Source organism: Gadus morhua, chromosome 19 (assembly GCF_902167405.1).
Source record: "Gadus morhua chromosome 19, gadMor3.0, whole genome shotgun sequence".
NCBI lineage: Eukaryota > Metazoa > Chordata > Actinopteri > Gadiformes > Gadidae > Gadus > Gadus morhua.
Genome location: NC_044066.1, coordinates 20781582 through 20803964, shown reverse-complemented (window position 1 = coordinate 20803964; position 22383 = coordinate 20781582). Strand labels below are relative to the sequence as shown.

General features: G+C 47.7%; 1 protein-coding gene across 6 annotated transcripts in view; it reads right to left on the bottom strand.

The window, feature by feature from the left end:
* Positions 1–22383, bottom strand: part of grm8a (glutamate receptor, metabotropic 8a) — a 234735-nt gene that overhangs the window by 56571 nt on the left and 155781 nt on the right. For all 6 annotated transcript variants that reach the window (XM_030341944.1, XM_030341947.1, XM_030341949.1 and 3 more), the window contains 3 exons: positions 10379–10514; positions 8870–9024; positions 5426–5563 (listed from right to left, as the gene is read on the bottom strand). In XM_030341944.1, coding sequence (XP_030197804.1) covers positions 5426–5563; positions 8870–9024; positions 10379–10514 — 429 coding nt within the window. The remainder of the gene's footprint in view (positions 1–5425; positions 5564–8869; positions 9025–10378; positions 10515–22383) is intronic.

Below are 22383 nucleotides of genomic sequence, written 5' to 3'. Positions count from 1 at the left end.
AATCACTAAAAGAACAAGGCTGGGAAGATGGAATTTAATCATATAGAGAGCGAGCAGCAAACCACCAAAACGTATTGACGTGGAGTGTCTAGCGTGTCTGGCAGTGCCGCTTCTGTTTGCCAATTAAAATGAAAGTGAAGGAGTTTAGCTGGGTAAAGGCTGCCTTGACAAGATGGCCGCCTGCCGAACAGAACGATATTGTATTCATGATTAGGCTGCCAAAGCAGGTAGTGCATTTGCCAATCAAAAAGGTAGCATGCCATGCCAAAGACGCTTATTTATTTTTTGTGGAATAAAAGGGCATCAGCATTTTCTTTTTCATTGGTGGTAGGAAGATTTTCTAACTTCAGACCCAAGGAAAGTAAAAACCTTTTTTCGCAGCTCGTTGATGTGTTTGGATTTAATTACAATTAATTCCCATCTAGAAATTTAATCTAGAGGCAAATGTTCAGTAGTCTAGAAACACATACATACAGTGCATTCATAGCATGAGTGTATGCGTGTGAGCGTGTGTACGTGTGCGTGCTCATTCGTGTATGGTATAGATAGCCGATATGGCAAACAAAATAGAGAAGCAGGGAGCGAGAACAAGAGGAATAAAACGAGAAAAAGAAAGAGAGAGAGATAGAAATAGAGAGAAAGAGATCCTACTATAGAGTCTTCGTGCACTGCGCTCGAGCTGGTTTCACTCTGTAATAATACTAGCAACAGGACAGTGTGAAACAGGTGGTGAATGCGACGCCTCAATGGACACAGCGTGGTCTTATCCTGGGCACACCTGTGGCCAAAAGGGCTGTTTCGGTAGTAAGGGATTCGCAATTACTGCCAGTCTGTAAGGAAGTTTATAGTGTAGTGTCGCGATGAGATCTCCTTCAGTTTTTCAATTTACAGCCGACTTTCTATGATTCGATATGCAACACGCTGCACTATGACTGCTCGTTAATCATTTGGCAGATGCTCCGATTTAGAGTGCATCAAGCCGAATTTTAGTTTTTTTTTTCGGGTATCTTGCTCCTGGATGATGGATTTGACTGCAGACGTACTGGCTTCGAATCCCATTTGGCCGGAGACCAACACCCTAACAATGAGACAATACTGCCTCTTCTTGCATAAGTAAAGTGCATTCGAGGCTTCTAACCTGGCTCTCAGCGATATGCGATGTATCGCAATGGAACAAAACCATTTAGCACTGCATGATGCTCAGTTGAATTATTGAAGAACAATCATGATGAACTTGTAAAGGCTATGTGGTGAGATGTCTGTTGGGATCGCTCAATGGTTTGTGGCAGGCGGTATGGGAAAACCACAGTAATGTTTTATGAAGAAGCTCTGGTCTTTGGTCTTTCAACAAACATTACCGTTTTTGCTGATATACCCAGCAGCGGAGGTTTTAATCAAAATGCATCTCTTCTTCTCATCTATATGGGAAACTGTGTCGATTTAGCATCAAGACACCAATGCGTAGGCATGAATCTAGTTGGATTTTATATCATTATAATTAAACCAATCAGTTCAAAATGTGTTCATGCATATTCTTCTTTCCCAACTGTCCAACCCGTGAATATGATATATGTATTATTTAAATATGTTAACTGTAACCCTATGTATGGCATAAACACATGCTAATGTAATGCTATGTTGATTTACAGCTTGCCCCACCCAAGCTGTGTGTGCGTCCGTTTAAATAACGGGTCTTGGCAGCACTAGCCGGCTGATGTTAACGACAATAACCTACAAATCGATACAACAATACAATCCATACCCAGGACACGAGTACAAAATCGAATCCAATTTAAGAGCAGGTATGCTGCCATGCGGGTACGTCTGCCAAGAATATTTGGCAGAGGGTTCTATTCCCCCACCATCTCCCCACTTCTCATTTTTATGATAAAATAAACAGATTGTAAAGCATACTGTGTGTTATGTGTGATACGTCTCGAGACACTGGGGGGGGGGGGGGGGACGGAAACACACTCAAACAAGTTTTATTTGGGCAATATACTTCGGAAACGTCTTGTAAATTACACATAATGGTGTTTTGTTGTGCTAATAAAAGGTGAGATATGGTGCCGGGTGATTCTCGTACTCCCTGATTGTACGCACTACGGTGTGCCTCTGCATTACTGTTTCTCCTGCTCCTTTTCAGACTGTTTATGTTTTACACTAAAGACCCGTAGCCGACTCCCCCTTCCTCTGAATCACCATGGTGACCTTGGAACAGCAGGCCACTGATTGGCCGTTGTGCTGATGATGCCAGGGTCGTCAACCCCTGGTACTCGGTACTAATGGACTTGGACGTGGCACTGCGGGACACCTGCTCTATCACACACGCGCACGCACACACACACACACACACACACACACACACACACACACACACACACACACAGCACAACACAGACACACACACACACACATTTACATACGCACGCATGCACACACCCACACACACACATACACATACACACGCATGCACACACACACACACATATACTAACAAACACAGACACATGCACACGCACACATGCATGCATGGGAGTCAATTGGAGTCCCTTTAAAGCGAATCGTCCACTTGATTATAATACACAAAAGATCATACCACCATAAGCAGGAAAGTTAAACACACACGTGCACACACACACACACACACAAAAACACACACACACACAAACAGGGGTATGTCTGCTAAAAGTCTGATTGGAGTTCAGATGGTAAAAGGAGAGCTAGATAGTGAAGATCCCCTGGAAAAGGTTTCAACGTTTGATCCTGCGACCAGAATATTGCCTTGTTTGAAATTGTTTGTTGGCCATAAGGTGGAGACTCCTGTCTCTTAAAAACCTGTCCTCAAAATGTCAGTACTTACACTTATAAATCTTACAGACTTGAACTCAAGGATATGAATATGAGCAGGATATGCACACGGCAGATTTGAACAGGATACATAAGGTTCATTTCCAAATACATATCAGTATCCATATAATGTAAAAGGGTCACGCGTTTTCTTTTACTGCAGATTGAACACCTTTCCCGTTATCTGGTTTTGTACTGTTCCTATCAGCTATCGGCTGCTGTAACACCCGAAATTTCTCTTTTTCATTTCCCAGGGAATAATATCGCGTCCTTCCCATCCTATTCAACAGAGATGCATCTGCCACATCCGCCACATCCAGCCCCCTGCATCTCAAACCTATCACCAAATCCCTGCCAAAGCGGTTAACATCCAGACAGAGCTGCAGGTACCAACATTGATCCTTAGTGTTATTATTATTGACACCTGGAGGGCACCACAGGGCAGTGGAAACAGCATTGCTTCCCCACATGGAGGCTCGCAAATAAACCCAGCGTGTGTCACCCCCCCCTTACACTTATAGCGCTCCAAGTGCTCTTCTGGAGAAATCCAGCGTTGGTGTATGCCTTTTTCTTTATACACCAAATTTTGTTTAAGTCTCTGTGAATGTCTGGGGGGGGGGGGGAGTCAAAGTGTGAGGAAGAAAGATGTGTGTTTCTCTTTAAAAAAAAGATTTGTTGACATTTTAAGGAAATTAAATAGATGGTTGGATAGATATGGATATATAAAAACTGTATTTATCCCCCGTGGGGGAAATACCTTTGCGAGCACAGCAGCAGTGGAAGACACAGCATATAATACAATACAATAAAAAAATACAAAAGTAGTGCTATGGAAAAAAGAAATAAATGCTAAAGTAAGGTAAAAAATGGGAGAAAAGGTAATGTGTTGTGTTGGTTGGAAAACAGGCGAAGCCTAGCATCACGTGACATTTGTCCCACGAATCCCACTTTGGATTAACGTCAAAAATGGGACGGCAGACCAGCCCCAACTAGCTTCAAACGGGTCATGTTCCGGGCGGGCGGGGATCAGTACCAGTGTGCGTTGGTCTCGACCCTGACGAAAAACGGACGGCAGAACCACGACTTAGCGTCACGTGGCTAACCAACGCTTGTGACGGGACTGCGACAACGCTGCAGAAAAGTGTGTGTCTCTGTCGACCGTGCAGTCGTCGCTCCTAGCGTTCAAGAAGAAAGTGACTACAAGGTGAAAATTCGAAAGTGAAACCGAAACGACACTTCCACTTTAGAGTTAAAGGGGCCGGTTGACATAAGCGATGGTTCCGAGGGGGGTCCGGTCGCCCCTATCTCCCGTATCGGGGGTCTAATTAAAATGTGCCATCCCGAAGAAGATTAAACCGCCGTGCTAGACAAGCTCGAACGTCCTCTCCGGACACTGACGTCTTAGACAAAGTGTCCGTTAAGCTTAAAATCACTGCGGAGATACATTAGTTAAAGCCGTCCTCCGAGACCTCCATCTTGTCACCCTCGGACGAATTTCTCGCTAACAAAACAGGAAGGCCCGCGTCCCTCCACCCCTCCGCTAGCATCCCTCCACCCCTTTTCCCCTCCACCCCTCTACCCCTCCACCCCTCCCGCCCCTCCACCGGCCTCCCCTCCACCCCTCTACCCCTCCACCCCTCCGCTAGCATCCCTCCACCCCTTCTCCCCTCCACCCCTCTACCCCTCCACCCCTCCGCTAGCATCCCTCCACCCCTTCTCCCCTCCACCCCTCTACCCCTCCACCCCTCCGCTAGCATCCCTCCACCCCTTCTCCCCTCCACCCCTCTACCCCACCACCCCTCCCGCCCCTCGCAGCCCTCGCGGCCCCTCTCAGAAGTCTGGCTGTAGCATTATGGGATTTCTGGAGCAGAGATCCTCGACATGGGTCGCCCTCATCATGTGACCTCCCCCCCCCCCCCCCCCCCCCCCCCCCCCGCTGCTAACCCCGTGTGGGGAGGGAAAGGAAACGAGTGCCAAGGCACAATAATTGGGCACAGAAACCGAAGGACAAAGAGGGGAGAGAGAGAGAGGTACAGAGAGAGACAGAGAAAGATGGACAGAGAGAGAGACGGAGAAAGATGGACAGAGAGAGAGAGAGAGATAGACAGCGAGAGAGAGAGAGAGAGATAGACAGCGAGAGAGAGAGAGAGAGAGAGAGAGAGAGAGAGGTACAGAGAGAGACAGAGAAAGATGGACAGAGAGAGAGACAGAGAAAGATGGACAGAGAGAGAGAGAGAGAGAGAGAGAGAGAGAGAGAGACAGCAAGAGAGAGAGAGAGAGAGAGAGAGAGAGAGAGAGAGAGAGAGAGAGAGAGAGAGAGAGAGAGAGAGAGAGAGAGACAAAAAGGTGCTCAGATTCATTGGGATGCAGAAGGATGTGCCTCCACTCTACCAGTGGAAACATCTGCTCTGCTGGAGCTACTTCATGAGAGAGGGGTCAGAAGTGAGACCCCCAGTCAGGAGGTGGCAGGTACGGGTAGAGAATACATGAGCAGCGAGGGGCCAGAGAGATACTCTCCTATTCTCAGAGCGATATGCAGCCAAACGGGGTACAAAACAAAGGGGGTGTGTCTTACCGGTACACTTCTTCGGGCTGCCCGGGCGCTTGCCGTGCATGCCCAGCTTGCAGTTGAAGTTCTCCTCCCAAAATTCGGCGAACCACACGTTCCTCCGGTTATTGGACAGCGAGCGACTTCGGAAGTAGCGGTCGAACGCTGCGAAAGAAAGAAAGAAAACGCCCAAAAAACAAAGATCAGATAATCTGTAAATTCACTGTTCACATAAAAAGTGATGCATAGTTCTTATTCAGCCTTAATCATGTAGCGTATTCATATTCATGAAAAACGTGTTTCATTAACTACAAAGTGAAAGGACAATCTTTGGAGACCAATCTTTTGTCTGCACCGAACATGACGCATAAAATGTCTTCAGCATCTGTTCAGCGTCAGTGGACACTAAAGCCGTTCTATTTTCACTGTCATTTGGCTCTTTTTTAAGGATCTCTCTCCAAAGCACCAGAGCACAACTTGATCCACGCTTCCCCCTAAAGTGTGCCACTATAAAACCAAACACGATACATTTTTAAACGATGTCACGATGCACTCAAGTAGCGTAGGGAAATGCACTTTTTGGTATTCAGCATCGGGGGCTTGGAACTCCTCAAAATAGCCTTTTACGACGAAATACGAAGAAACTAGCACAACATAACTAGTTGCAAGGACTATAAGAGATTTACTGTAATTAAATATTGCCAACAATTTCAACTTTGATGCTTAAATGATTCACTTCGAGTCAGGTTTCAATCGTCGCCCTACAAGCGCTGCCTGAATCGTGGGTTCAACCTGCTGAAAGTGTGAGAACACCACGTTGCTCTGGAGAGGCCGCTCTACTTGGTTAGCCAAAGGCCTTGTTCCAGAGAGGGAACAGGGGATCGGACAGAGCCTGAACACGGTGAGCCTCGCACTGGAGTCGAAATTCCTGCTTGAGGCAAGTAGTAGGATGCATGGCCAAAAAATGGTGGGATGAATGGGGATGAATTCCCATACAAGTCTGAAACTATATGGAGTATATATATATAGATGGATAGACACCGATGTACATTGTATCTTTTCCTTTAGAAGATACTTTGAACCAAATAAAATGCAGTGAATTAACAGGCAGGTAGGGGTAAAGCATTTTGCTCAAAGACCACCAAGAGACAGACTTTGAACGTCAGGGAATTGAACACGGTACGCTTTTGGCTGTGACTCATACGCAGCAGCACCTCCACCGCACAGAATGTACGAGAGCCGAGAACACAATGTATACATGCTCCCCTTCAAACACCCAACCCTGTGAGCTATGCCGTTAAGCAGGCATCGTGGGTAACATCTAGCGCACAGTGAGTCCTACTCTGGGCCCACACAGGGAAGGCATGGATGTTGGAGGGGATTGGTACAAGGCATTTGAGTCAAATCTATGTGCTACCTGCAAAACCTCCCCCTCCACTGACACGACTGCATAGGCGTCTCAAAGCGACGCTGTGTGTGGGCGCGACAGACTCTGCGGCTATACGACTCGAGTGAAAGTGAAAGTGAAAGTGGAATGTCCAACCCCGACTATACATAGACTGCCCCCCCCCCCCCTCTCCTATAGCACCGGTCTGAACAGGCTTCCCTGAGCGTTTAGTGTTTTTAAACGTCAAGGATGGCGGAGTGCTTTTTTTCCTACACAGATGGAAAGGCAGAGAGAGACGGATTGCATTAACGTTCCGACATTTGTATTGTAGTGCACTCAGTGGGCTTTATTAATGAATGCTTCCCGTTCAACTCCGGTGACACTCACACAGTCTCTCACACACACGCGCAAAGAAAACGCACAAAAGGCTGTCATGCAATGTGTCAACAAGCCCTTCACATGCGGTGAGGTTAAGAGTTAATGGAAGTCTGCTGTGAATAAAGGTCAACATGGTCAATGACCGTGCTGGAGTATACTAAAGCACGTCAACAAATCTGTGTGCTGCCGTTTATTGTCGTCGTTTATACCTTCCACCTCTGTAAATAGCTATGCCTCTTTGTAATAAAAAAACATAAATACGTCCTCTAAAGTAAGGTATGATAGAGAGTGTGCACGTGTGTGTGTGTGTGTGTGTGTGTGTGCGTGTGTGCTGACAGGTCGACGCTAATTATTCAGCAATTTCCTGGGAGAAGGAGTGTCTGGCCCGCAGTTTGTCTCGTTTAAAAACCCACAGATGTGTACGCGTTGGGAGGGAGGGAGGGCTTCAATGTTGGCCAGCTGGAGCAGACTTTGATTCATTTTAACTTCTGTGATGTTTCTCATCTCCGTCTACATCTCCTCCCAACTCCCCCCCTCTTCCCCTGTTCCTCCTCCTCCTCCTCCTCTTCCTCCAGCTCCTCCTCTTCCTCTCCCCTTCCAGCTCATTATCCGTTTTCTTCCCCTCCCCTGCTCCTCCTCCCTCTGCTCTTCGTCCCCTTCCTCCTCACCCTCTTCCTTCCATCTTCCTCTCTTCATCGTTCTCCCCCCTCCTGTCTCTCTCGCTCCTCTTTCTCATCTCATCCTCCCTCCTCTTCCTCATTTCCTCCTCCCCCCCTCCCCTATCCCTCCTCCAGCCTATGTCTCCTACTCCTCCTCCTCCTTCTCTTCTCATACTCCCTCCTCTTCCTCCATCTCTTCTTCCTTTCCACCCTCCCCCCTCCCTCCTTCAGCCTACGTTTTCCTTTCTCTTTCCCTTCTCATCCTCCCTCTTCTTCGTCTCCGCCCTAGTGCTTTCCCCCCTTTTTCCCTTCCCTCCCCCGTCCTCTCTTCATCCCCCTCCCCCCTCCTCTCCCCCCTCCCCTCCCCCCTCCAGTCCTGGTGTCTGCCTCCCTGCAGCTCTGATTGATCTGGTGGGGGGAGTCTGACAGCGGGATAAATGAAGGGAAATCCTCTGTGGTCCTAATGGCTGACGAAGCCGAGTGAGTGAGTAAGAGAGAGTAAGGGCTGGTCTTTTTCTTATACATACACACACACACACACACGCACAAACACTCAAAGGTAAAAGTAGACTCGAGCGACTCACAGGGTCGGCAAACACATACACACCAACACATCGACGCGTACACACACTCAGACACAAACATACACACAGGGTCATACATTCACACACAAACACACACGCACACACACACACACACACACGCACACACTCAAAGGAAATAGAGACTCAAAGGACTCACAGTTTCGGCAAACACACACATTGACACGTAGACACGCAAACACACATACACACACTTACACACAGACACACACACACACACAAATCTTATTTCAATATTCGGGTGCTCTTTACCACAGTGAAATGAGATTCTGTGCGGTAAAATTGCTCTTTCATTTCAGAACATGAGCTAATGGAAGCTGTCGTCTGAAAGTTTCCATGGCTGGTGATGGCGTGAACTAAACAAATAAACATAGTGAAATTATCCCCGGAACATTTTATGAATACACACACACACACACACACACACACGCACACACACACTTACCATCCACAGATGCTCGTTTGGGCAGGATGGTGATTGCTCCCTCGGCGACTCTCTCTTGACCAATCACGGGCGAGATCTTGGAACCCCAGCTGTCTGACCCCACCCACAGGAAGTGACCCGTCTGGTTGTTCCGTCTAGCTGCGTCCAGCACCCGACTGATTGACAGGAGGAAACACACACACACAAACACGCACAAACACACACACAGGCCGACACACACCGACACACACACACATGAACACAAACAAACAGATTAAAAGGAGAAAAGCCAATACATAATATTAATATCAATATATGATACGAATATATGAATGTATAAACAGGTAACAGTGGAGAGATGAAAATGGGTTGTTCGGTAAAATAGGAAGGCTAGGTGAGATTAGACAAAGACAGACTGAGAAAAAGATCCCTAGAGGTATAGCTAGAAAGACCAATTTGTATAATGTATTCATCCTTGCATTACTAAACTAAGGGAAAAGGTGCATGTATGTACCCACCCATAAAAAATAAAAGAGGTGAATATATATATATAATATATTGGCTTGGTTTGTATGTGAAGTGGGAGGCTGGACAGTTATCCCGGTCAACGTACTTCCTGTTCCCTTACTTCCTGCTCCCTTACTTCCTGTTCCCTTCCTCCCTACGAGCGAGGGCACACCAGCTTCCCCCCGGCGCGAGAAAAACAAGAAAGCGATGCGAAGAACAACACCAAAGACCATGAGAAGACACACCGAAGAATGGGACAAGGCAAAATCCCCAAAACGCAACGGAAACGGACATCCCCCTATCGGACGTCCCCTCCCTCTCTCTCTCCTGCCCCTCGCCGCTGTACCCATGTCACCGTAAGCCCCGCCCACTCTCTCTCTCCCAATAACGTCCTAAAGGGGCGAGGGTGAGGGCGGGGCTTTTGGCGTTCAGACACTAGACGAGAACGCCATGGGTAGGAGGCTAGGGTTCCTACCCTCGGGCAGGAAGCTAGGGCAGGAAGCTAGGGAAGGAGGCTAGGGTATCAAGCTAGTGCAGGAGGTTAGGGCAGAAAGAAAGGAAAGGAGGCTAGGGCAGGAAGCTAGGGAAGGAGGCTAGGGTATCAAACGAGGGCAGGAGGCTAGGACAGGAGGCCAGGGCAGAAAGAAAGGAAAGGAGGCTAGGGCAGGAAGCTAGGGAAGGAGGCTAGGGTATCAAAAGAGGGCAGGAGGCTAGGACAGGAGGCCAGGGCAGAAAAAAAGGGAAGGAGGCTAGGGCAGGAAGCTAGGGAAGGAGGCTAGGGAAGGAAGCAAGGGCGGAAGGCTAGGACAGGTGATGGGGAGGGGCCGGTAGGGTGGGGGAGGGGCCAGTAGGGTGGGGGAGGGGCCAGTAGGGTGGGGGAGGGGCGGTGATGTGGGGGTGGGGCCAGTAGGGTGGGGGAGGGGCCAGTAGAGTGGGGGAGGGGCCGTGATGTGGGGGAGGGGCCAGTAGGGTGGGGGAGGGGCCAGTACGGTGGGGGAGGGGCGGTGGGGGGGGGTCGTGTACCGGATGTCGTCCTCGTTGGCGAACATGATGACGGCCCGGGCGTTGGAGGTCTCCAGCAGGCGGCGGATGATCTTGTCAAACTCCCCCGGGCGCGGCTCCCTGGGGATCTTCAGGGACTGGGCGATGCACACCCCGCCTGGGGCGAGAGAGGTAGACGGAGAGAGAGACGGAGAGAGAGAGAGAGAGAGAGCGAGAGCGAGAGCGAGAGCGAGAGAGAGAGGGAGAGACAGAGAGAGAGACAGACAGAGAGAGAGGGAGAGGTAGACAGGGAGAGGTAGACAGGGAGAGGGAGAGAGGGAGAGAGGAGAGAGAGAGAGAGAGAGAGGTAGACAGAGACAGAGACAGAGACAGAGAGAGAGAGAGAGAGAGACAGACAGAGAGACAGAGACAGAGACAGAGAGAGGGAGAGAGACAGAGAGAGAGAGAGAGAGAGAGAGAGAGAGAGAGATGGGGGAAGGAAGTAAAGTATATTAGGTTCTGTGATTTTTGTTCCCGGCAAATCGAGGCCAGCACAGCTGCATTGTGAACACTTTTGAGTAAAAGGAGTGGGGGGCGACGAACGAGGGTTAAAATAGCGTAGGAGAAAGAATGAGAGGATATCTCCAACGAAGGGGGAGAGACAGCGATTCGGAGTATGCTAGCAAGTGAGCAGTAATTAGGGAGCCGATGGAGGGAAAAAACGACAAAAAATAAGAACAGTGTGTCATGTGTTGACGGAGACGCAGACCCAGGGGTGAGATGGAGGGGGGAGACCCTTCCAAACAAGCACGTCCACACAGGCCTCGTTTCCATCGCGCCCCACCGCTGTTCCAGAGAACAAAACAGAACAATAGCAGTGATTTGTCCTGTCGATCACCACGTTCAACCCAAGGGGTGTATGCATACACCCCTTGGGTTGAACGTGCATGCGTGCATGCACGCACAAACACACACACGCACACAGAAAGGTAGAAGCACACACACGCACACACACACACACACACACACCAACATACGAAAACAGATACACAAACATGCAAGCACACACACTCAAGCAAACACAAACTTCATAACTGCAACTTGTGGCGTTTGTGTGCGTGTGTGTGTGTGTGCAAGCCTCCTGTGTGTTCATATCTGACGCTGAATGCCTATCTCTGTTAAATGAACAGTGATATGTATCTGCACGCCTCTATGTTATGCTAAACGTGTTATAGCGGCCATTAGTGTGTAGGTCTAACAGTCATTTGGGCTCCCTCGACATTTGTGTGTGTGTGTGTGTGTGTGTGTGTGTGTGTGTGTGTGTGTGTGTGTGTGTGTGTGTGTGTGTGTGTGTGTGTGTGTGTGTGTGTGTGTGTGTGTGTGTGTGTGTGTGTGTGTGTGTGTGTGTGTGTGTGTGTGTGTAGGATGTCTGCCTTAACCGCCGGTTCCAGCCCATTTATTGAACATCTGTACCGCACGTCACTTTTACTCTTTCATTCTCTTCAATCACACACACGCACGTGTGCATACACACACAGCCTCATGCGTACACACACACACAGCAAGTGTACGCACAGCTGCACGCGCCCGCTGAACAAAAGCGCTCATTAGCCTCAAATGAATGGTCCTTTCAAGGATAATCACAAAGTGACAAAACCTTCTGTGAACATGCAACCGCACACACACCCACACCCACACACACACACACTAAAACACACACACACTTACTTACTCAACACCATCTCTCTATTTCCCTCTCTTCTCATTGTCCTTGACGTTGTAAAGAAGTGATTAAATCATCTTCTAGTTTTATAGCCGGACTCCTATCATCAATAACGTCTCATAATGTGCGCATGCAATCAAATTCAATTTGGCAGTCAAGAAACACAAAAACACAACACATGTTTGTATGTACTCTAATATAATGTATGCATCGATGTGGAGGCCTTCACATTAACGTAACTACGAGCGTCATCCTGTTTCACCTTTGTCATCACTTCTTTAAGCCATTTGGTTCAGCATATCTCTACAAAACAAGAACCTCCAAAAGTGTCTGTCCTCCAGTACGATATCGTTATGCGTGTCTCTCTTACTCCATCCCTCTGCAGAATATCGCGTATCATATGCAGAGTGGTTGTGGATACTGCCAAGGTGTTCAGGGAGATACCAAAGCATTCAAGGTCACAGACAGACAAAGAAACACACACAAACACAAACACACACACTGGAGCAGCGAGAGATTGGGATAGAGAGAGAGCGAGAGAGTTGAGCAATAGGGAGGGAGGGAGGGAGGGAGGGAGGGAGGGAGGGAGGGAAAGGATTTAGAAGTAAAGGCGGATGCACTTTGGCTGCAAATATATGTCAAAAGCAGACAACCTAGTTTTAATTCTGTCCCTTGAAGAAGCGGTCGTGTTTCTTTAATCCATCACAAATGCAGAACGAATGCACCGGCGGGCCCAGGTAACCTGTATTAACCACTGGAGAGGCCCGCTCGCCCGGCCTCCCCCGAGCAGCTAAGAGTTGTACTTCAACCCCCTTGACCGACTGGGTCATTTCACGCTGGGCACTAATAGAAGCCGGGGCCTCAAAGTCAAAGTGACATCTCTTGAGGGGCCTCAAGGCCTGAATTATCCCCCTGGGATGATAACTGCCGCAGGTGTTCAGGTCGTTCTCTCCGAGTCCCCGGTGGAGCACGAAGAGGATGAATGTTACGAGCGACCGGGCGAACCGACCGGTCTGCCTCGGTCGCTGGTGGGTTACGATAGCAAAGGGTTTTTCGAAAAATATGTTCCCTTGCACAACATGAACTTCGCCAGATGCCCTGAATCAGAGGCTTGTGGTGAAGACGCGCGTTATTGATCTTGAATCTCAATGCAAGCACTGAGGTAGAGACCCAGGGATATGTGTGTCTCTCTACGACGGCTGGTGGACAGATACGGATGTTTGTACAATTAAGACTGTATTTTAATCGTATGTTCTCGTGTGTTTACTGACAGACCCGTGGAGGATGGACCGGGAGATAGGGCTTGGAAGAACAAGGCATTGAGCAAAAAGACGTGGAATTCAGGCTTAGGTATGCCAGAGTAACTGAGGGCATCAAAATGTGTCAGTGTTTATAAATTGCATCTTAAAAAATACCCTTTCAGTACTAATTCCTCCTAATCCCTTAATATGACAATTTCCCTCTGTTAATCCTACCTCTCGGATAGATGTCTGTGACTATGATTTGTTCCATCCAGTTAAACTCATGTCTTGTTCCTGTTGTGTCGTTGCCCTTGTACACTTTGTATTATTATTAGTGTGCGCATCTCCGAAAATCGGATTTATTCGAAACGAGCCGGTGTTGTTTATTGCTGTGACATTTCTATTTCTGGCTAGAGGAACTGTAGGTAGGAGGCTGTACAGAGAGAGAGCACGAGAGAGCAAGACATCTGGACGTCGGAGAAAACGAGACATTTCTTACTACATGGAGAAGTGATGCATCTCATGCACCCGTGATTGACAGGCGAGATAGATTCCCCAACCAATTAGGGTAGACTCATAAAGAGGCGGGCGCAGATAACTCAAAACAGAAATTCCTCACACAGCGCCTTTCACTCACCAGTGAATGAAAAGCAGAAGGCTGTGGCATTTCTAACAGCTGACGGATGGCTATGGCCTTTCTAACAAATTATACTCACGTTAACACTCTTAAATCTTACGCTACAGTGCCTTTGAGCACTATGGACTGCTGTTTTGCACAAAACACTTTTATTAACACAGGGCGGCATGTGGCCGCATGAGAATCGGGAGGCAGAGCAGCTTGGCTGGTAACCGGAGTTTCGAGGTGTCCCGGAGCTAGACAGCTCACCCTTACCCCTCTCATGGCTGACACCGCCGTCGGTGTGTCAATGTGTGCATGAATGAGTGAATGTTAGGCATATTGAAAAGCGCTTTGAGTGGCCGCTGGTTAGAAAAGCGCTGTATAACTTCAGTTCCCCATTTACCAATTGTTAATAAAGTTTTGTTGGACTGGATTGAAGCCGGTGAGTCACGGCTCAAGGTTAGCGGGGGCGAGGAGGTGGGGGTGAGGAGGTGGGGGCACCGTCGGGCCCCACCAGAGAACGCCGGGGCGAGGCGCGGGGGAACGAGGGACGGGCCCGGGGCAAAGACATCCAGTCTAGTCTGGGACCGGGGGGCGGAGGGGAGAATGGGGGAACTCTGGCTGTAATATCCCCACTTCATCACATTATGCAGATGGATCCGGCACATCGATGAACAATGTGCCGATTGAATTAGCCAAGGCCCTCTGCTCCCACTGCTGTGTGCTACGGGGGAATCACACACTCTCACTGCCTTCACGTTTTTTTTCTAATAACCTGATTATTTCGGCTCCACGGCACAGGAATACGCTCTAAACAAGTGCGTGTGGGATGGTGCGCGTGCGTGTGCGTGTGTGTGTGTGCGGGGAAGTTAGTGAGTTAGTCAGTGCTTGAGAGAGTAGATGGGAGTTCACTCCCTCATGAACAGTTTGTGTGAATAGGTGTGCATGTTATGACTGAGTGAGCAAGGGAGTGAGTGAATGTGTGTGTGTGTGTGTGTGTGTGTGTGTGTGTGTGTGTGTGTGTGTGTGTGTGTGTGTGTGTGTGTGTGTGTGTGTGTGTGTGTGTGTGTATAGGTTTGCATGTTACTGAGTGAGTGGGTGATTGATTGAAGTGATTGAGTGTGTGTGCTGTGTGTATAGGTGTGTGTAGTGATGTAGCATATGTGTGTGCATGTATTTGTGTACCAAGAATGTGTGGCCAAAACGTTTGCAGCGCACAGCTAAGTGTATTGTGCGCATGTTGTGAGCATCATCTATACTTTCATAGTAGAAGTCCATGAATCCACCTCACCACGGGAGATTGCGGACGTGTCATCTTAAACATCAAATCATCATTCAGTGCAGACGGTCTCACCGAAAATATACGTGTTGTGTCAGGTTGGAGTGCGTGTGCGTGTGTGTGCGTGCGTGCGTGTGTGTGTGTAGCTATATACAGTATGTGTCTGTGTCAGTCAGTCAGTCAGTGAGTGAGTGTGTGAGTGTCTGTTTCTGTAAGTGTGTGTGTGTAGTTATGCATGTGTGTGTGTGTGTGTGTGTGTGTGTGTGTGTGTGTGTGTGTGTGTGTGTGTGTGTGTGTGTGTGTGTGTGTGTGTGTGTGTGTGTGTGTGTGTGTGTGTGTGTATCTGTGTGGGCAAGTGTGTGTGTGTATTCATGTCTGATTGTGTTTCACGCTCGGTCCAAAACCAAAGCTGCGAGACAGACTACCATCGTAAATCTCAAGGTAAAGTGCACGGGGCGCTCCCTCTGACTGGAACAGGCCCTAGTCGGCCATAATTAACCCTGCCCAGCCTCAAGATTAAAACTACCGGTCCACTGCCGGACGGGGAGCCCACCGCACCGGCGTTTAATTAACAACACCCTGTGTTCTCTCTCTCTCTCTCTCTCTCTCTCTCTCTCTCTCTCTCTCTCTCTCTCTCTCTCTCTCTCTCTCTCTCTCTCTCTCTCTCTCTCTCTCTCTCTCTCTCTCTCTCTCTCTCTCTCTCTCTCTCTCTCTCTCTCATTTAATTTGTTAAGCTAACAGAAGGGAGAGAGAGGGACGCAGAAGAGAGAAAGATGATATAGGGGAAGAGCGATCCAGATAGAGGCATGGGGGGAGGGGGAGAGGTGAAGCATTAGCGGTGGAGGAGAGAGAGACGAAGAGAGATGCGGAGCTAGGGAGAGGGATGGAGAGGGAGAAGGGATTGGAGAGACAGCGAGAGAGAGGTGAGGAAGTGTTTCTCCCTTGCTCTTCTTCATCCGGCCTCCTAGCAATTTTCTTGGCGCTCTCTGTCATTCTCCCTCTCTCCTCCCTCCTGTCGCTCTTCCTCCTCCCTCACTTTGTCTCTCTCTGTCTGCCCTCTCCCTTGGCTCTCCCTTTACTTTTCTTTCGCCATCTCGCTTTCTCTCTTTCTCTACAGGGTTGCCTGCCTCTTCATCTCTCTTGTGTGGCCTTCTCACTGTGCGTGTTTGCACCTGTGCGTGTGTCTTTGTGTGTCTGCGCATTTTTTCACATGTGTGTACGTGCGTGTGTGTATGTATGTGCGTGTGTGTGCTTGTGTGCACGCAGGGTTTCCCTGCGTGTGTTTATTTTGTGTTTGTGCATATGCCTCTGTCTTTGTGTGTGTGTGTGCGTGCTTGTACTCATGCATGTGCTGTTGTATTGTGTTTATGTCTCGTCAATTGTTATCTTATGCAGTCATCCCTTTCATGTTTTCAATGCAAACAATGCCGCTGCATAAATCATGGACGTATAGGGGGATCCTTTGCATTTATTCATTCAGGGCTGCGTCCAATTATGAGCACGGAGTAAGCACGTGAGAGCAAGCCGATGCCTTCTGGCTGTTTAGGACCATGGGGACATGACTCAAGACCACTGTCTGTGTCTCCTCTCTTCGAATCAATATCATACCATTCACTTCCTGAACTGTTCCTGAAAGTGTTTAAGCGCGCGCATGCGTGCGTGCGTGCGTGCGTGCGTGCGTGTGTGTGTGTGCATGTCCATGTGTGTGCGCATGAGTGCGCGCGTGTGTGTCTGTGTGAGTGTGTGTGCGCGTGCGGGGGGGTATATTTGGACATTAAGCAGATGCTTTTATTGAGACCAACTTACAGTGAGTTCTGCTACTGGTCATAAGGGAAGGGTAGCCGTGATATTAGGTTGCGGAAAACGGGAATCAAACACAGTACCTTTTAGTCAGGAGTCCCCATACCCACCACCTAGCAGGGTAACGCCTCGTTACCACATACGTATGTTTTTCGTATTCGTGCTTCCGTAAATTTACGGAAGGAGTCGCTAGTGTTTTACGTACGGACATGAATTTATTTACGGACAAAAGATGGGGGAGCGTATGATAATGGCCGTTTTTAGGAGACCGGTACTTTGGAACATGAGGATCGACATATACAGAGATAAAAACAAAACCAACCAGGCTTGGAAAGAGATCGGCGAGGAGTTTGGCCTGCCAGGTACTTACATGTTTTGTGAAAAACATAAAAAGTTTCATACGGTATCTCCGTAAAACGGCCGTGAAAGTAAAATTTTTTGAACGTATATTACGGACATATACAGACATTTTACGGAGGGGAGGAGTCTCGGAGGAAACACGGATATTACGGAGAATCACGTAGGAATGAATGGACTTTCGGTCGGAGACGGTTGGATCGCATACGAGAATGTACGTATGTGGAAACGAGGCGTAAGGCTCAGGTTCAGGTTACATTCTTTGTAACCTTAGGTAGATTTGTTTTGCAGTAGACGAGGCATCAATATTACCATACAATTGTGAAGCAACACTGACAGTAGGTAAACTTAATAAGTATGCACTCAGGTCCCAGACTATCACTACGAAATCACCACGAAAACAAATAACCACAGATAAATTAATCAAATGGACGTGCTTCTACATCCTGTTACGAATTGCTACGAATGGTGCCTTCTGGAACAAAGCCCCTTTAATGCAACCGTGTTCTGCACTTTGGGAACATAAACCATCATTCACGGAAGGTATTAATTGTTATCATTATATCGCAACATATATCAGGATCTATCGACATTTGTACACACGCTTGTGTCAATGTTTTATATTTATATTTATTCATATCTAGCAGACACTTTTGTGCAAAGCGACTTACAACCATTCATATACTGTCTGGGAGAAGGTATGATTTGGTGTCTTGCACCTCGACACTCAACTAGGAGGAGCCGGGGATTGAACTAGCAACCTATCGGTCACAAGTTCTCAACCCGCTCTACCGCCTGAGCTACTACCCCGCAAATTTTGAGACCCACTCTGCATTGTGTAAATTGTTGCCATGTTGCCCATTTGGTTTCAGACTTAAAACAACTATTGGCTACTACGACTGTAAGCCAATCGTCAATCTTGCTCACTTTTATGTAACATGACATCACATTGATTTGGTTTGATTCATCTGATAAATATCAAAGTATGAGGATAATCATCTTGGGTCTCAGCAGGGTGTAAAGCCTCCTTCACTTGTAATATAAAATAATAATTTGAGTTACATTTTGAAAGTTAAAGGAAGAACGTGTGTGTCTGTGTGCACGCGTGTGTGCGTGTGTGTGTGTGCGTGCATGCAAATCCTGGCCATGATTCGTCTCATTGTATTAAAACGACTTGCTTATTTTAATTCTTGCACACGCACAAATCCAAACGCAACGCAATGAAATGCACACGCAAAAACGCAAGCACAAATAGCTCCTCAGATTTACAAATCAATTGCTATGCATACAGACGGCAGATTCACATCGGGAAATAACCAAGCACCTATAGCCATCGTATATCACGCTGCACGAGCAATAAAGGGCAGAGCAATCTCCTGTGCATATTGAAATTCCTGGAGGCACACACACACACACACACACACACAAAGAGAACACAAAGCACACATACTCTTCGAAACAAACAATCAAATAAACACACACACACAATTCATGAGGCTTAACCTCGTTAGCACTGCTTCAAAATTAAATGCGTCTCTCTCTCTCTCTCTCTCTCTCTCTCTCTCTCTCTCTCTCTCTCTCTCTCTCTCTCTCTCTCTCTCTCTCTCTCTCTCTCTCTCTCTCTCTCTCTCTCTCTCTCTCTCTCTCTCTCTCTCTCTCTCTCTCTCTCTCTCTCTCTCTCTCTGCTTGGGGGCGGTGCAGCTTCGGCTTTTGAAGTCACTGATTTCTGTGTGTAACACACACACACGTGCCTGCGTGTGTGTGCGTGCGTTAACACGTGCGCCTCCTGAGCGAGTTGTCCTGGTGACGCGGCGGTGGCTGTGAGAGAGTAGATTACGCGGGGCGGTAAACATTCCCCTTTCTTCCTCTCTTTCTCTTGTTTTGTTTTCTGCCTCTCAGAGTCCACTCTCCTCTGGGGGTCCGCTGGGGGGTGGAGCATGCTCACGAATCTGGGACGACACCCACCGCACCCTTCCCTCGAGTTCAAACGCGGCTCTCAAAGCTCCAGGGGCCGAAATTGATCTAGGGGCCCTCGAACATCTTGGGGCCCTCAAAAGTCTAGGGTCCCTTAAAGGTCTAAGAGCCATCAGAAGTTTAGGGGCCCTAAAGGGTCTGGGGCCCCTCAAAGGTCTAGGGGCCCTCAGAGGTCTGGGGCCCCTAAAAGGTCTAGGGGCCCCCTCAAAGTTCTGGGGCCCCTAAAAGGTCTAGAGAGAGAGAGAGAGAGAGAGAGAGAGACACACAGACAGAGAGAACAAGGAAGAGCGCAAGAGAGGGCGAGAGAGCAAAATAATGCGAGAGAGATAGATACAACAGTTACAGCTGGCCCTTGTTCTAATATAAAACAAATTATGGCTGCGCTGGGGGAGGTGGTCCAGTGTTTAAGCGCGATACGTGATACACGATACGTTCTGTCCGGCGAGCATTGAAAGGAATCACAACATTCCCCATTTCTATTCATTCCAACAAATCACTGATTACGAGCGTACTCTCGGGGAGGGTTGCTGATGGCAGACATTACACCACCGCGCCGGCTATGACCACTGTCTGGCCGTGTTGTAAGTAAGCAGTACAATGTTCACCTAATACAATTTATACATGGCCACGCCCTGTCGCAGGCCGGTTCTGTGCTCCGATACTCTCTAGTCTGCTTACCAGTCCCTGTATAAACTGTGGCTGGGAGGACAGACGTTTACTACAGGTGTAGTACTGGTAGTTGTAGTCGTGGTAGTGGTAGTTGTAGTAGTAGAAGTAGTAGTTGTGGCAGTAGTAGTGGTAGTGGTAGTGTCAGTAGTAGTAGAAGTAGTAGTGTTGGTAGATGTAGTAATAGTAGAAGCTGTAGAATTAGTAGTTTTTGTTTTTTTTACCTTTATTTTTCCAGATAAAACATTAAGAACAGTTTCTTATTTACAATATTGACCTGGTCCAAGAGGCCCCACCAGGAATAAAAGGTACAAATAACAAAAACACAAGCATGACTAATTTAGACAATATAAAACGGATATACAAAGTAGTAGTAGGAGTTGTAGTGGTAAAAGCAATAGTAGTAGTATTAGTAATTTAGTAGTAATTTAGCAGTGATAGTTGTAGTAGTCCGAGTAGTAGTTGTGGTAGTGGTAGTTGTAGTAATATTAGTGGTGTAGGGGTAGTGGTACTGGTTACAGTTGTAGCAGCAGTAGTAGTGTTAGAAGAACTCATAGTAGATAGTTGTGGTACGTTGACAAATTCATAGCATAATTAATAAGATTCATCATCCTGAAGGATTATCAATTAATTTAATATGAATGGTTCCAATTTAGAAGTAGGTCAACAAAGAAATGACTCATTGACAGTTATTGAGTGGGATAAAAAAGAAGGAAAAAGAACGAAAGAAATGTGTGAGTAAGGAGGGGGGCAGTGAGAGAGACCAGCTGGACATTGAGCTGTCTGTCTGTCTGTCTGTCTGTCTGTCTGTCTGTCTGTCTGTCTGTCTGTCTGTCTGTCTGTCTGTCTGTCTGTCTGTCTGTGTTTGTGCTTGTTAATGCATGTTTGTTTGGGTCGTGTGTGTGCAGACGAGAGTGTATGTGTGTGCATTTGCGTGCGTTTGCTTGTGCGTGTGTTTGTGCACGGGAAGGTACGTACGTCCATACGTTGGTGTGTGATTGTGTGCGTTGTGTATGTGCACACGGGAACAAATGTGCGTGCGTTTGTATATGTTTCTGTGCGTTCGTGTGTGCGTGCACTAGCATCAGTGGACAGGGCAGGTCTGAATCCACTGCGGGTGTCAAGGTTTGGAGCTGAAGTCAGCACTTCTTCAATCTGAGGGAAGACAGGAGGACACCTATAGACCTGTGTGTGCGTGTGTGTGTGTGTGTGTGTGTGTGTGTGTGTGTGTGTGTGTGTGTGTGTGTGTGTGTGTGTGTGTGTGTGTGTGTGTGTGTGTGTGTGTGTTTCTATGTGTGAGTAGGTGCGCGAGTGTGTGTGTTTCTATGTGTGTTTGTGTGTGTGTGCGCACGCATTCGCATTCATGCATGCGTGCAGAAAGCCATACCTCCAACCCGTTCATTGTGTGAAGGCTGACTACATTGATGAGCCTATTAAACTCTTGTTCTCGAAGACAACCTAACCATTAAGGGCTAAGCATGGCCACCTCCCCCATTATATCTGAATTACTATGACTCAGCGAAGCATCGACTCTGACAAACCAGACCGGCTCTGTCCTCGCTGAGCGCGTCACCCAGCTGCTCTTTCTAGTTGTTGCCTTCCTATCGATATGCTGTGTGTGCGTGTGTACGTGGCGTCGTTTATATTAATTAGATAGAGAGCAGGCACAGAGGAGCCCTGAATAAACCAAAAACACTTTGGGAAAGTGACAGAATAGATTACACGCTCAAACAGACAGATTTCATCATCAGACCTAAACATCTGTGTTCCATTAGTCAGCCTGTCTGCTGTCGCGGTGCCGCAGGGGGAGCGAGGCATCAGAAAGGCATGCTTATATTAAACCGTGTTGACGTGAGCACGACTAAACACAAGTCAGGAACTCTAGATCCCTTTTCTGTTACCGAACAATAACCTTAGTTTTTTGGGGGCGGGGCTTGGGCTGGGGGCAGAATAATCCCATAATGCATTGCAAATAGCGGCCATTACATTTTCTTCTTCTCATCACATTAATCTGATTATGTATATATTAGCAATGGGATTGCCTCTGGTCATACTTTGACTCGCTTTGCTAATTTGCTAAATTACAAGATCAGCTACTGCTGCAATTTCTGCGGACATGACGAACCATAATAGCAAAATCCATACTTACTTTACAGACAACACAATAGACAAAACTTTTTCATAACACAGCAACACAGCAAGATTAGAGAGTTTGTATAGTTGTTGTAGCGTACTATTTATGTGTGCCTTCTGTTGCATTGTTTTCCCTCAGGCTAATTTCGAGGTAATCATGACCTCGACTTTTGGCTCAGATACTATCTCCGATGCTGTCTGTAATGTGCCGCATTTCCAAGGAAAACTTAAGCAAAGGTGGGATTTAATTTCAAC